At 41.4% G+C, this 16,413-nt stretch overlaps 1 protein-coding gene across 1 annotated transcript in view; it reads left to right on the top strand.

Moving 5' to 3' along the window:
* The window catches only part of MTAP (methylthioadenosine phosphorylase), a 44,424-nt gene that overhangs the window by 12,557 nt on the left and 15,454 nt on the right, over window positions 1-16,413 (top strand). Inside the window, exon 4 of the mRNA XM_057722335.1 lies at window positions 2,176-2,343. Within this exon, the coding sequence (XP_057578318.1) occupies window positions 2,176-2,343 (168 nt within the window). The remainder of the gene's footprint in view (window positions 1-2,175; window positions 2,344-16,413) is intronic.

Below are 16,413 nucleotides of genomic sequence, written 5' to 3'. Positions count from 1 at the left end.
GGTCAGGAAGCATCCCTGTGTCTAGTGTATCCACACTGGGTACATTACCCACCTGTCGGTATAGCAAGAAAACATAGCATGTATAGAGGTCAGTACCATCCGCAGTTTCAAGCATCCATGTGGGATCTTGTAACGCATTTCCTGTGGATTACTGTACTTTCTGGGCATTCATGGACTTCTACCTTCTGAGAGGTCATTTATGGCCTTGGAGTAAAAGCCCTGATGATATGTTACGTTTGACTGCAATTATGTACAAGTTATGTCCGTATTCTTAATTCTGGTTTTGGTGATCAGAAGAGACATTAAAGTTTATTTCAAAATATAAGTATGGAATGATGTAAGGGATACTGAGTAACAGCCCTGTGGTGCAGGTTCTTATTACCCATTTTACAGATTTAAAAAAAAAACAGTGGGGGCTGAGAGAACGGAGTGACCTTGATGCAGTCACACAGCGCGCAAGTGGCAGAGACAGGATTTGAAGGAGGCAGCTTTACTTCAGAGCCCAAACTTTTAATCATTGTTGTACACAGTGAGGTTTCTGTGTGTTCAGTGACTTCCTTGAAAGCCTGCTTCTGCGTTATCACGTGTGGAGACCACTGGTCTCTTGACACTTAGCCTTTCTGTGGTGGAACATTACCTGTGATGTTTGTAGTTTTTCAAGCAGCTCAGGAAAATTCTAACTCTCTGTGAAATACTGCTTATAAGTATACCCTCTGATGTATGAAATTTTAAAAATAATTTTAGAAATCAGGTTCCCGTCACTGGCTGTTCACTGGCACACTGGGTGGGTGGGTGGGTGTGGAGGGGGGGAGAGAATGTGTATGTAAGTACTCCGGTTTTTGTCCAACAAATTGAACTGCTCACATGGCAAGTCCAGTTCTAGGTACCAGCAGGGAAGACAGATAAGGGCCTCACCCTCTCAGGGCTGATGCTAGTGGGAAAGATGGACACCGAGAAGGAAATGTATGGTCTGAGTGGCCAATAGGTGTCAGAAAGAAAAATAAGGTCGGGGGTAGTGATATGATGTGATGTAGATGCAGTGGTCATGGAAAGCACCCCGTGGGGAGGTGATGAGGGAGCCAGGCCTGAGCAGGAATGAGTGTAGCTAAGCAGCGAGGCCAGTGGGAAGGGATAAAGTTAAGGGCTGACGTTGCCATTTGTAGGCTGGGCCCAGGTGACGCGAGGGCTGTGCTGAAGTATTTGGATTTTGTTTGAAGTGTGACAGGAAATCATTCGTGGTTGTATTAAGTTTGCTGGGGCTGCCATAACAAGGTGCCACAGACTGAGTGGAAACAAATTCGTTTCCTCACAGTTCTGGAGCTGGAGGTCCAAGATCAAGGGGTCAGCAGGGTTGGTTCCTTCTGAGGTTGGGAGGGAAGAATCTATTATTCCAGGCCTCTCTCTTTGGCTTGTAGATGACTGCCTTCTCCCTGTATCTTCACATGTTCTTCTCTCTGTATGTCTGCCCAGATTTCCTTTTATACGGACACCATTCGTGTTGCATTAGGACCCACCCTAATGGCCTCATTTTAACTTAATTACCTCATTAAAGACCCTGTCTCCAAATACAGTCACATTCTGATGTACTGGGGGTTAGGATTTCAGCCTAAGAACTTGAAGCAGACATAATTCAGCCCATAACAGTGGTGATGCATGAGGTGATCCGTTCTTGGACCAGACCTGCTAATGTCAACGTAAATAACTGGGAAATCTAATATTTTAAATGTTTCATTAATTTATTTGGGTGATGGGCAGAAAAGGATAGAGAGATTAAACTGGAAACTTGAGTTTCTGTTTCTATGTTGTGTTTCTTCTTTGGCACCTCTTGTTTTCTGTGTTGTGGCTTATAAGAGAGCAGATGCCTCAGATTCTGGGGTGTTAATGCCCCACAGGACAGACATGGCACATCTTCCTGGAGAGTGAATTCTAAATAAGGTATTACCTGCTCGTGACAGGAAAGTAAATATGGAGTGTAAAGCAAGTCTGCACACTAAAACCGAATAGTTTATACTTCAAGTAGGCTGGTTATTGCCTGACCTGTTCTCACTCTTCCTCTGCCAAGGAAAGCACTTGGGTAGGTAGGGCTGGAAGGCACTGCTGTAAATGAGTTTTCTTTTCCAAGAGTATTAAAAATGCCCTGCTCACACCTCTACCATATTTACTGTCTTTCCTTAGGCATGGGAGGCAGCATACCATCATGCCTTCGAAAGTCAACTATCAGGCAAACATCTGGGCTCTGAAGGAGGAGGGCTGTACACATGTCATAGTAACTACAGCTTGCGGTTCCTTGAAGGAAGAGATTCAGCCTGGTGATATCATCATTATTGATCAGTTCATTGACAGGTGAGCAGTCATCTAAAATGCTTCAGGTTCCTGTACAATCATTCCCAGCTCAAGTAGACAGTGTGTGGGGACTTGGGAGAGGGAGGCACAGGCCCACAGATACAAAATAGAATAATCATTATGAACTCTCAAGTTCCTAATTCCCAGCTTCAACATTTATCAGTTTGTAACTTTAAAAGATAAGAACTCTTTAAAAAAACAAATTACTTAATATTTCCGTAGTATTAGGTGTATTGGCAGTGTTCTCTTTTTCCCTATTGTCCCACAGAATTTTTTTTTTTATAGTTGGTTTGTTCAGATGAGGGTCCAGAGAAGCCTTTTCTCCTTTTTTGTCCTATAGGTTCTCCACATGCTGGATTTTACTGACTGCATCTTTAAGTGTCATTTAGTGTCTTCCCCTATCCCCTGTGTTTATCGTAAACCAGTGCTTAACTCTGGAGGCCTGATCAGAACCAGGTTCGAGTTCTTGGAGAGACTCTTTCTGTATCATATCAGGAGTCACATAATATCTGGTTGTCTTTTCGTTATGTTAAAATCAACAGTTGGTTAGTGAGCTAGGGATTTTTTGTTACTGAATTGCACAAGGAATATATAATGTTCCTTTACCAAAATATTAAACAATGATGGACTGCCAAGATCCTGGGCTTTCTCTGCATTTAGAAAGTAGTTGAAGAAATCACAACAAAGAGTGGGTGGTCTCCTAGGGATCCCATCCTCATGCTGCCCCCACCTCCCATTCCTGGTGGAAGTAACCACCTCCCGGAGTGCTCTGGATTGAGACAGGCAACTGTACTCTGCTTCTTGAGCCAGAGCAGTAGGGAGAAGTACCACAGAGAGTCAACCACTTGGTAGCTATCATCAGAGTCCCTCATCCAGTCGCCCAGACCATCACCTCAATCCACCCTGCTCTTCCAGTCTGTCAGCTCTGGGCTCGCTATACCCAATGCCTCTCCTGCCTCATCTGTCACAGAAGGAAGGTTTATTCAGTCCTGTTCTATGTGTCTTCTGCTTTTCAGGTATTTAAATAATCTCTAGTCCATCAGAAGCATTCCTGAATGTTTCCTGATGAAATGAAGCTATTAACTTGAACCAAATGAAATTGCCCGTTCTGTAAGTTAGAAGTGGTTGAATATGAGCAGTTTTGTGTGGTTCAACCTAATAAATAGTGAGGGTAGACTAAAATCACTACATTGCCCTCCCCTTTCATTTTTTTGGTCATTTTTCAGCACCTGACACTATGTGGTTTTCATCTTCCCTTCTAGAATGTAAACCATGTGAGGGCATGGACCCCATATGTCCTGTTTGCCACTTTATCCCCAGCACCTACAATACTATCTGGCCTGTGGTTGCTCAGTCAGTATTTTTTGAGTGATTGAATGAATGTGACTTTTTGAAGGGAGAGGGAAGCTGGAGTTTGTGTTTAGGGGACATCTTGATCAAAATCCCTCTGGCTGTCAAAGACCTCATGTTTGGGTTAATGACTTAAGAAAATGGGTGTAATGTGGTTTTTTAATAATGCAGTGCACAAAACTCTAGAATGATGTGGATTTGTAAAGCACTATAGATGATACTGGAAAGAAAAGCTTGGCTTGAATACTAAGCCTGGGATTAATTTGTTACATAAGTGGTATAACTGTACACTGTTGCATTTCCCAGATCTTTTTTATCACACGTAGTAAATGTAGATGTTTCACATACTGGCTCTCAAGAAAGCAGTTGGGGTACAAAGAGAGTAGAAAAAGAACAGGTGTTGCCATCACATCTGGTTTCTTTCTGTCTTGGCACTTCTTAGCTGTGTGACCTTAAAATCTTCTGGTATCTGTTTTCTTCTATGTGCCATGTCGATAACCTGCCTCCTTAGTCTTGCCTTGGGAGTTCCGAGTCTCTGTACAGAGTACCTTTTATAGACTCTAGCATGTGTTACCTGCCCAGTAAATGCCTTGACTGTGAGTCTGGGCTGGAGTATGTCTACTAGTTAACATCACTTAGTAAAAACAGAAGAAGAGATCTGTTGAAAGGAGGATCCCCTAAGTAAATATCATTTAGAATGAAATCTTAAATTTTATATTGATTACATGTTGCAACAATAACAATTTTGATGCATTAAGTTACATAAGATACTAAAGCTAATTTTACCTGTTTCTCTTACACTTTTTTGATGTGGCTGCTAGAAAATTTTAAATTACATATGTGACTTGCTTTGTATTGCTATTGGAGAGCATCTTCTAAGTGTTAAACTGCTGCTGGTTGAGCTGTGTGGCTTCTGTTGACCAGGCTTGAGAATGTCTTATAGGAGAGAAGAATCAGAACTTTTTTGCTTTGTGATAAATACCCTGCATGTATGTTACTGACAGCACTTTTTTATTTTAACAGAGTACATTCTAGTGTTTTGAGGCAGGCACCTGAACCTCCACTTAGTCCTGTCATCAGGCATGAATGGTGAGCTGGAGCCTATGCTGTTTGTAGCCTGAGTGCCCATAGCTGTAACCACAGCCTCAACATGTTTGATAGAATTGCAGCAAATCAGCAAATCCTGCAAAGCTGCACAGTGGATTAGAGCTGTGGGGGCAGGAGCCCTGGACTAGAAGGTTTTATTTTGGCTCTCTTTGGCCTCAGGCAGATCACTTTACCTATATGGGCTTTGGTCCTCTCTTCAGAATTACAGGTTGAACTCCATCACTTAAGCTCCTTTTCCTTGCACTATCCATGGGTTCTTCTCCAAGGAATGATCTGGAAATACATATTTGCCTACTGCCATAACTTTGCCAGCATATCATCTTAGAAAACATATCCTCATCCTAAAGTGTCTTCAAAGGCTAGAGGGATTGTTTTAATGTCCCTGACATACATTTGTGATAAAGAATCAAAATGGAATAGAATAGCTATTCTTTTTTTAACAGATGGCAGAATTAGAGCATTTTGCTTTCTCTGCCCTCAGTGCTCAGTATAGGCGAAAAAACACCAACCTGGCCTGTCAACCATGCCATGCATACCTTAGAGGTCATTAAGATTTAAGAGTGACAGTAGCTTTGATTTTTATGGTTGTTTTTAAAATCATTATATTTCTATAAGCTAAAAATGAAAAATACCCTTGAAACTGACAGGCTGAAAGCTCTTTTAGGAAAATCAGATCACTCTCTTCTGAAAAGCATTGGGTTTACTCATGCTACATTCCAGCCTGTGAAAACTTGAAAGCCTGGGCATGAGAAACGGGGAATCCTGGGTGTGGCTGACCTGGAGAAATCACGACAGCAGACAGGTAGGGAGAGGAGTGATTGCAGTATTTTTGGGTGTGTACACTCAGTCCTTGCATCTGCTTCTCAGACATGCAGGGAAATAACCTTTACTAATATTTAAAGTGAAAGTAATCTTTCGTTTGTGATTAGGGCTGCTGTAGAAAGGAAAATGTACATGGATCTAGAACTTAAATGCTGAGAAAAATGTGTTCTCTTGTCATTTTCCCATCTATGTTGCACAGTGATAGGTTTCCTAACTCTTCCTTTTTTTTTTAAGAACTTTTATTGAGATACAGTTAATAGACAATAAACTGCATATATTTAGAGTGTACAGTTTGGTATCCCAGTATCCCAGTTCATCCCCTGCCCAACCCTCCCCACTTGGTGTCCATATGTTCTCTACATCTGGGTCTCTATTTCTGCCTTGCAAATGGGTTGATTTGTACCATTTTTCTATAGTCTGCATATATGTGTTAATATACGATATTTGTTTTTCTCTTTCTGACTCATTTCACTCTGTATGACAGTCTCTAGGTTCATCCATGTCTCTACAAATGTCCCAGTTTCGTTGCTTTTTACAGCTGAGTAATATTCCATTGTATATATATACCACATCTTTTTTATCCATTCATCTATTGATGGACATTTAGGTTGCTTCCATGTCCTGGCTATTGTAAATAGTGCTGCAGTGAACATTGGAGTGCATGTGTCTTTTTGAATGATGGTGTTCTCTGGGTATATGCCCAGCAGTGGGATTGTTGGATCATATGGTAATTCTATTTTAGTTTTTCAAGGAACCTCCATACTGTTCTCCATAGTGGCTGTATCAATTTACATTCCCACCAACAGTGCAAGAGTGTTCCCTTTTCTCCACGCCCTCTCCAGCATTTACTATTTGTAGATTTTCTGATGATGCCCACTCTGACCGGTGTGAGGTGATACCTCATTGTCGTTTTGATTTGCATTTCTCTAATAATTAGTGATGTTGAGCAGCTTTTCATGTGCCTCTTGGCCATCCATATGTCTTCTTTGGAGAAATGCCTATTTAGGCCTTCTGCCCATTTTTTGATTGGGTTGTTTTTTTGATACTGAGCTGGATGAACTGTTTATATATTTTGGAGATTAATCCTTTGTCTGTTGATTCATTTGCAAATATTTTCTCCCATTCTGAGGGTTGTCTTTTCGTTTTGCTTATAGTTTCCTTTGCTGTGCAGAAGCTTTGAAGTTTCATTAGGTCCCACTTATTTATTTTTGTTTTTATTTCTGTTACTCTAGGGGCTGGATCAAAAAAGATCTTGCTGTGATTTACGTCTAAGAGTGTTCTTCCTATGTTTTCCTCTAGGAGTTTTATAGTGTCTGGCCTTACATTTAGGTCTTTAATCCATTTGGAGTTTCTTTTTGTGTATGGTGTTAGGGAGTGTTCTAATTTCATTCTTTTACATGTAGCTGTTCAGTTTTCCCAGCACCACTTATTGAAGAGGCTGCCTTTTCTCCGCTGTATATCCTTGGCTCCTTTGTCATAGATTAGTTGACCGTAGTTTATCTCTGGGCTTTCTATCCTGTTGCATTGATCTATATTTCTGTTTCTGTGCCAGTACCATAATGTCTTGATCACTGTAGCTTTGTAGTGTAGCCTGAAGACAGGGAGCTTGATTCCACCAACTCCGTCTTTTCTTCTCAAGATTGCGCTGGCTATTCAGGGTCTTTTGCATTTCCATACAAATCGTAAAATTTCTAGCTCTAGTTCTGTGAAAAATGCCATTGGTAATTTGATCGGGATTGCATTGAATCTGTAAATTGCTTTGGGTAGTATAGTCATTTTCACAGTGTTGATTCTTCTAATGCAAGAACATGGTATGTCCCTCCATCTGTGTTGTCTTTGATTTCTTTCATTAGTGTCTTATAGTTTTCTGAGTAAAGGTCTTTTACCTCCTTGGTTAGATTTATTCCTAGGTATTTTATTCTTTTTGTTGCAATGGTGAGTGGGATTGTTTCCTTAATTTCTCTTTCTGGTCTTTCATTGTTAGTGTATAGAAATGCAAGAGATTTCTGTGTGTTAATTTTGTATTCTGCAACTTTACCATATTCATTGATTAGCCCAAGTAGTTTTTTAGTGGCATCTTTAGGATTTTCTATGTATAGTATCATGTCATCTGTGAACAGTGACAGTTTTACTTCTTCTTTTCCAATTTGGATTCCTTTTATTTCTTTTTCTTCTCTGATTGCTGTGGCAAGGACTTCCAAAACTATGTTGAATGGTAGTGGCGAGCTTGGACATCCTTGTCTTGATCCTGATCTTAGAGGGAATGTTTTCAGTTTTTCACCATTGAGAATGATGTTTGCTGTGGGATTGTCATATACAGCCTTTATTATATTGAGGTAGATTCCCTCTGTGCCCACCTTCTGGAGAGTTTTTATCTATATAGGTGTTTAATTTTGTCAAAAGCTTTTTCTGCATCTGTTGAGATGATCATGTGGTTTTTATCCTTTAATTTATTAATATGGTGTATCACATTGATTGATTTGTGTATATTGAATCCTTGCATTCCATGGATAAACCCCACTTGATTGTGGTGTATGATGCTTTTCATGTGTTGTTGGATTCTGTTGGCTAGTATTTTTTTAAGGATTTTTGCATCTAAATTCATCAATGATATTGGCCTGTAATTTTCTTTTTCTGTAGTATCTTTGTCTGGTTTTGGTTTCAGGGTGATGGTGGCCTCATAAAATGAGTTTGGGAGTGTTCCTTCCTCTGCAATATTTTGGAAGAGCTTGAGAAGGATGGGTGTTAGCTCTTCTCTAAATGTTTGATAAAATTCACCTGTGAATCCATCTGGTCCTGGGCTTTTGTGTGTTGGGAGATTTTTAATCACAGTTTCAATTTCATTACTTGTGATTGGTCTGTTCATATTTTCTGTTTCTTCCTGATTCAGTCTTGGAAGGTTATACCTTTCTAAGAATCTGTCCATTTCCTCCAGGTTGTCCACTTTATTGGCATATAGTTGCTTGTAATAATCTCTTATGGTGCTTTTTATTTCTGTGGTGTCTGTTGTAACTTCTGTTTCATTTCTAATTTTATTGATTTGAGTCCTCTCCATCCTTTTGTTGATGAGTCTTGCTAGAGGTTTATTGATTTTATTTATCTTCTTAAAGGACCAGCTTTTAGTTTTATTGATTTTTGCTATTGTTTTCTTTGTTTCTATTTCATTTATTTCTGCTCTCATCTTTATGATTTCTCTCCATCTACTAACTCTGGCTTTTGTTTGCTCTTCTTTCTCTAGTTTCTTTAGGTGTAAGGTTAGATTGTTTATTTGGGATTTTTCTTGTTTCTTGAGGTAGGATTGTATTGCTATAAACTTTCCTCTTAGAACTGCCTTTGCTGCATCCCATAGGTTTTGGATCATTGTGTTTTCATTGTCATTTGTCTCTAGGTATTTTTTTATTTCCCCTTTGATTTCTTTAGTGATCTCTTGATTATTTAGTAGGATATTGTTTAGCCTCCATGTGTTTGTGTTTTTTACAGTTTTTTTTCCTGTAATTGATATCTAATATCATAGCGTTATGGTCGGAAAAGATGCTTGATATGATTTCAATTTTCTTGAATTTACCAAGGCTTGATTTATGACCCAAAATGTGATCTATCCTGGAGAATGTTCCATGTGCACTTGAGAATAACGTGTAATCTGCTGTTTTTGGATGTAATGTCCTGTAGATTATTAAATCAAGCTGATTTATTGTGTCATTTAAAGCTTGTGTTTCCTTATTAATTTCCTGTGTGGATGATCTGTCCACTGGTGTAAGTGGGATGTTAAAGTCCCCCACTATTATTGCGTTACTATCGATTTCCTCTTTCATAGTTGTTAGCATTTGCCTTATGTATTGAGGTGCTCCTATATTGGGTGCATAGATATTTATAATTGTTATCTCTTCTTCTTGGATTGATCCCTTGATCATTATGTAGCCCTTTCTTGTCTCTTGTAACATTTTTTATTTTAAAGTCTATTTTTTCTGATATGAGTGTTGCTACTCCAGCTTTCTTTGGATTTCAATTTGGAATATCTTTTTCCATGCCCTCACTTTCAGTCTGTATGTGTCCCTAGGTCTGAAGTGGGTCTCCTGTAGACAGCATATAGAAGGGTCTTGTTTTTGTATCCATTCAGCCAGTCTGTGTCTTTTGGTTGGTGCATTTAGTCTATTTACATTCAAGGTAATTATTGATATGTATGTTCCTATTACCATTTTCTTAATTGTTTTGTTTTTGTTTCTGTAGGTCCTTTTCTTCTCTTCTGTTTCCCGCTTAGAGAAGTTCCTTTAGCATTTGTTGTAGGGCTGGTTTGGTGGTGCTGAATTCTCTTAGCTGTTGCTTGTCTGTAAAGCTTTTGATTTCTCCGTCAAATCTGAATGAGATCTTTGCTGGGTAGAGTATTCTTGGTTGTAGGTTCTTCTCTTTCATCACTTTAAATATATCATGCCACACCCTTCTGGCTTGCAGAATTTCTGCTGAGAAATCAGCTGTTAAGCTTATGGGATTTCCCTTGTATGTTATTTGTCATTTTTCCCTTGTTGCTTTTAATAACTTTTCTTTGTCTTTAATTTTTGTCCATTTGACTACTATATGTCTTGGCGTGTTTCTCCTTGAGTTTATCCTGCTTGGGATGCTCTGCGATTCCTGGACTTGAGTCGCTATTTCCTTTCCCATGTTAGGGAAGTTTTCAGCTATAATCTCTTCCAATATTTTCTCGGGTCCTTTCTCTCTCTCGTCTCCTTCTGGGACCCCTATAATGCGAATGTTGGTGTGTTTATCATTGTCCCAGAGGTCTCTTAGGCTGTCTTCAGTTCTTTTCATTCTTTTTTCTTTATTCTTTTCCGCATCAGTGATTTTCACCATTCTGTCTTCCAGGTCACTTATTCACCCTTCTGCCTCAGCTAATCTGCTGTTGTTTCCTTCTAGTGTATTTTTCATTTCAGTTTTTGTGTTGCATCTCTCTCTTTGTTTGCTCTTTACTTCTTCTAGGTCTTTGGTAAACTTTTCTATCTTTGCATCCAGTCTGTGTTGCATCTCTCTCTTTGTTTGCTCTTTACTTCTTCTAGGTCTTTGGTAAACTTTTCTATCTTTGCATCCAGTCTTTTTTCAAAGTCCTGGATCATCTTCACCATCATTATTCTGAATTCTTTTCCTGGAAGGGTGCCTATCTCCTCTTCATTTAGTTGTTTTTCTGGGGTTTTATCTTGTCCCTTCATCTGGTACAAAGTCTTTTGCCTTTTCATTTTTTCTATCTTTCTGTGGCTATGGTTTTCAGTTCCACAAGATGAAATACTGCTGATACTGCTTGATACTGCTGTCTTCCCTCTTGTGGAGGAAGCTATCTAGGAGGCTTGTGTGTGCTTCCTGATGGAAGGGACTGATGGTGGGTAGGGCTGGGTGGAAGGAGTTCAGTAAGACTTTAATCTGATTTGGTGGGTGGAGCTCAGTAAAACTTTAATCTGCTTGTCTGCCAATGGGTGGGGCTGTGTTCCCACCTTGTTGGTTGTTTGGCCTGAGGCTACTTAGCACTGGAGCTTACAGGCTCTTTGGTGTGGCTAATGGCAGACTCTGAGAGGGCTCACCCCAATGACCACTTCCCAGAACCCCTGCTGCCAGTGCCCCTGTCTCCTCGGTGAGCCACAGCTGCCCCCCACCTCTGCAGGCAACCCTCCAACACCAGCAGGTAGGTCTGGTTCAGTCTCCTGTGGGGTCACTGCTCCTTCCCCCTGGGTCCTGGTGAGCACACTTTTTTGTGTGCCCTCCAAGAGTAGAGTCTCCGAGTCCCCCAGTCCTGTGGAGGTCCTGACATCAAATCCCGCTGGCTTTCACAGTCTGATTCTCTGGGGATTCCTCCTCCCATTGCCGGACCCCCAGGTTGGGAAGCCTGATGTAGGGCTCAGAACCCTCACTTTAGTGGGTGGACTTCTGTGGTATAACTGTTCTCCAGCTTGTGAGTCACCCGCCCAGCATTTATGGGAGTTGATTTTAATGTGATTGCGCCCCTCCTACCATCTCATTGCAGCTTCTCCTTTGTCTCTGGATGTGGGGTGTCGTTTTTGGTGAGTTCCAGTGTCTTTCTGTCAATGATTGTTCAGCAACTCCCTAACTCTTCCTTTATCCTGGACCCTGTGTGCAATATTCTTCACAAACAAAAAATTAAAAATAGTAATTCATACCAAGAACTTGTAAGAGGCTCACCTACAGTTAGTGTCCCCAGTGCTCTGGGCCTCCTGATGTACTGGGTTTGATGAATCCCTTTCCTCTACTTGGTGGAGGTCCCCATTATCAAAGCCATGAGTCATTTGCAATTCAGGATAAAACATGGTTAAGAATGGGGCTTGTTCTGCTGCTTGGCCATTATTAAACAGTCCATGTGAGCTGGGGAGAGAATCTGACCTTTCATCTGTCTTAAGAGAAAGTTGTGAGGCTGTTTCTACTTTTAAAGGATCTTAAAAGGGAGACATTCCCGGGATTCATAATTTGGGATAGTTCTCCTGTGATACAAACCTCTGTCTGTGTAGGGTACACCTGGCTCTCACAGTGTCACTGGTGGGGAAGCAAGACTCTGAGTGAGAGAGAGAAAAGACCTCATAGGGAGTCCAAGTCGATTCCCCTCCCCAGAGGGGAACGTGAAACAGAGACAGCAATGTGAAAGCTCAGCTACTCTCAGGGTTCCACTAAGGCTTTTCAGATTGTTTCTCTGTTGTGCTTTACACCTGCCTGCATCCTTGTGTCTTCTGATCTTTCATGTGTATTTGCCATTGTCCAGGAAGGGAGAGCCGGTGGCTGTACTTGCTCATTGGTTCTGCTGTTACCTCCCTTCCTGCTGACAGAAGTGCCTCCCTCCTTTGAGCCCAGCAGGACCAGTGATAGGTATTTTATGAAGCTGGATCCTCTCTGCCTGTGATTTGGTGAGGGCTCCACATAAGACTAACCAAATTCTGAGATAAGACTTAGAAATTTAGAAGCATGACTATGCATTTACTTGGGTTTTGTTTTGTTTTTCCTTTTCAGCCTTGCAGGTGAAGACATAACCATCCCTCGCATCCCACCCCACTTTTAAAGCCTGACTTTAATGATACGTTATAAAGTGGAGTATAGAAGTGATTTCTAATGAGATTTTTGCCATTATAGAGCAAGCAACACTGTTTCCCCACTAGCTGCTGTTTTCAAAGCGGGAGGCATTTTGTTGTCTCTTCTGTTTTCCTTCTGTTGTACGTACCCTCCATTGTTGACCCAGTTATTGTTGGATAGTCCTATACGTTCATGTGTCTGTGGGGGGTGGGGACTGATTACATGGCCTCCCTTTCACCCCAAACTAGTAACTGTCCAGCCATGGAAGATACACGTGGGCAGGGGATTCCACGCATGACCTTTCTCCTCTTCACCATCAATCCTGGTTATTATTGTTAAAGGGAATCTAACCAACCATATTTATTAAAGGAACAATTAGATACTCAGAGTGTTTGGAAAGATGCCCACATTATATTAGGATTAGAAAAAAAAAAAGATGCAGACCAGTAGGATCTCTTAAACTGCTTCTACCAGTACCAGAAATATCTCAGGGTAAGGCTAGGGAACATGTCTAAGGATAAGAATAAGATTCTTTCTTTTTAATAGTGGCCTCTATCAGGAATGTCTGTGTTGTCTTTTTTTTGTTTGTTTTTCGTTTGCTTTCTAACAATGAGAAAAGTACGACCAAAAAATTAAGATTAAAAAAAGGCAGGATGTAATTCCTAATGCCAGGTGTTTTCTGCAAAGTGCTATTAAGATACTGGCCTGAGGCCCCTGGTTAGGTTATACTAAAAGAATGTGGGGAAAGAAGCTCCGGTTTGGAAGTGGGGACATCTAAAATTGTTTCCTGGCTCTGCCACCAAATTCCTGTGTCACTTAGTGTCATCTGCTAAATGAGGGTGTTGGATTGATTCCTAAGAGTTCTGAGGTCCACCCTCTTAAGAGGATTGTTTTCTTGCTAGAATCGGGAGAGGCTGGGGGTTGGGATGAGCATTGGCTGGTGATGCACGCTTACTCATCAGGAAAGTCCCCCTGTAACCATAGGGGTGAGAGATTATGTCAGTTTATTTCCCTCTCCCAAAGACACAGTCCTGTCTTGGGCTTCCCCCTTGGTGTCACAGTGCAAAGTTCTTCTTACCCACCCTTGGAAGGTCGGCCTGGAGGTTGCGGTGTATACTGATGTCAGTTCCTCAGTCTTTCAGCCTCTTGGGCATTTGGTGAGTTCTTACTAATAGAAATAGTGATTTATGATAAAGAATTATACAGGAAGTCTTTGCTCAGCTCTTTTTCCCATTCCTGTCAGCGGCTATTTTAAACCCTTTCTGTTCTCTCACAGCTTCCTGCCTATATCCTTCACTCTTGGTTGAGCATGTTGCCTTTTTACAAGAAAACAGATGCTACTAGGCACAAACTCACATATTCCTCCACCCTCCCTTTCACCAGTTACTTGCATCTCTGTTTTTCTTTGTCATCTTGCTGCTGTCCTTGAAGTGGGGGCAGCTATTCCCTGTGTGAGGTTAACTCTTTTCTCTGCAACCTACCTCCTCACCATATAGCCTTACTGTTATTTAAAAAATGCTAATAAACTCCCAATGTTTGAGTTCCCACCAAGTGCCACAAATCAGTTAACCCTGTTTACCACATATAAGGGTCATTTCCTCAGTTTAAATTGAGGGAACTTAAGCTCAGAAATATTGGCCATTTGCTAAAAAGTAGTACCTGTGAGGTTTGAACTTGTGTTCATCTCCAAAGCCTATGACCTCAGCCACTCCTGACACATGGACTTCCAGCTCCGTCCTCCCCCTCGAGATCCATGCTGGCTCCTAGATATGGGACAAGGTCCCAAAGACATCTCACACTTCATAATTCAAGATTATCCCTCTTGGTTGTCCTCTAACCCCACACCTTCCTCCGTCACAAGCTCCCTGTTCTCTGCTTGGTAAGTTGCTAACTTGGTAATACCGTGGCACTGCCATCTACCTGGTGGTCATTGCTATGGATCTGTCACCCCTACATCCAGTAGGTCACCAAGTCATGCCCGTGTGTGCCTTGAATCCACCCTGTCATTTGTCACTACTGCCCTCATCTGAGTTAGTTCTTAACATTTCTACCTCTCCCAGCTTAACTCCCCTCAGAGCTGGTTTCCATACTACTCCCTGAAAATGTAACAGAAAGGAGGACACAGTCACAAGAGTGCTGGACACCAAGTCCCAACCTACCCTCTGGGAGGGCTTGCCCCAGAGTCTGTTATTGAGCACCAGCTCACATGCAGACTTCTGAATTAGCAGTGCAGTCTAGAGAAGGACTGTCCCTGTGTAGAAGACCTCAGCTACTCAGCTCTTCCTGTAATTTGATGTAGTTTTTTCCTAGTTCCTTTTGTCATTGATGGTAATGAGCTTTGACATATACTTAAAACTGTCTTGTCCCCTTTGTGGTGGTTTCTTCACTGCTTTTGTACTTTGCATCCCTGCTCATTTCCCTTTCCCCAGTGAAGTATTAATGTTTGTTATCTGGTCACCTCTGGTTTTCTGAACATGAAGTCAAGTTATTTCTGGATGCTTATGAAGGGAAAGAAAGTATTGAGTTTTTCCCATCCATGAGATGCTGTTAGGCCCTGGATAATTAACATGCATATACCTATTACTGGTAGAGATGGTTAGAATGATAATAAAAGGCAGTCTGACACATTACTAAAGTTTTAAATATGCATGCTTTTCCAATCAGCCTTCCCCGTTTGCAGTTTGCAGTCCTAAGAATAAATGCACCAGGACACTCATGAGATGAGACAGACCCACATCACTTAGTCTCATGGATAGCCTTTAAGTGACGTGGGTAGAATCACTTTCCCGAAACCAAGCTCCTTATGAGCAGCCCTTGGCCCCGGTTTGCCAGTAAATTAACTGCCTCGTGTTCCTGCATGCTGAGGCTTATGGATATGTGCTGTGCTCCAGAACCACCTTGGAAGTGTGCGTGTGTGTTTGCTTCTGCTATAGGACAATTGTTTTCCCTCAACTTGTTTACAACTCAGCATTTCCTCAAAGGAAAACTGTTAACAAATGGCTGTCTTTGGGCCAATTCAAGGGTCTTGATCCAAAAAGAACCTACTGGTCAGCCTTTCTCTGGACTTTGTTCCTGCACTATATCTGAAAGTGCCTGATATTCTCTCCTTGATGGGCTTGAACTCATTTCTCTTGCCAGTACACAACATAATTTTATCGTCTTCACTCTTCCATGGGCAGTTTGTTTGTTTTGCTAACTTTTCTTATCACATATCCCTGTTTTGGAGGTACCCTTGACTTGAGGCCCATGTATGTCTGGTCTGAAGTTGGCAGACAGAAAATACAGAAGCAGATTTCCTACTTGCAGTAGTTACTTGGGCTGAGTACTTGTATCATGTGTTCTCATTCAGTCTTCACACTGACTGTATTTCCCCTTCACACTTCCCTGTTTTAAATATGAGACTGATAGAGACTGAGGTGAACAGAGGTCAGAGTGACTTTCCTGGAGGCACACAGCTAGCCAGGGAGCAGTAAAGCCAGTCAGTTGGTCAGTCCCTGAAGTCTACTTCCAGTGGGTGTCCCAGGCCGATGGTAGAGAGGGGGGTGAAATTAACAGTCCCTCTGCTTCGCCAGGAGGGTTCACTGTTGGGGGCAGACCTTTGGCATCAGATCTTTATTACTGGAGAAACTGCAGTGAGTTAACTGTGTTAAACCATATGAGCATGTGTATCAGCTTCCTATTGCTGCTGTAACAAATTAGCACAAACTCAGTGGCCTAAACAACACAAATTTATTA

Source organism: Hippopotamus amphibius, chromosome 2 (genome assembly GCF_030028045.1).
Source record: "Hippopotamus amphibius kiboko isolate mHipAmp2 chromosome 2, mHipAmp2.hap2, whole genome shotgun sequence".
Classification (NCBI taxonomy): domain Eukaryota; kingdom Metazoa; phylum Chordata; class Mammalia; order Artiodactyla; family Hippopotamidae; genus Hippopotamus; species Hippopotamus amphibius.
This window is presented reverse-complemented; position numbering and strand designations above follow the sequence as displayed.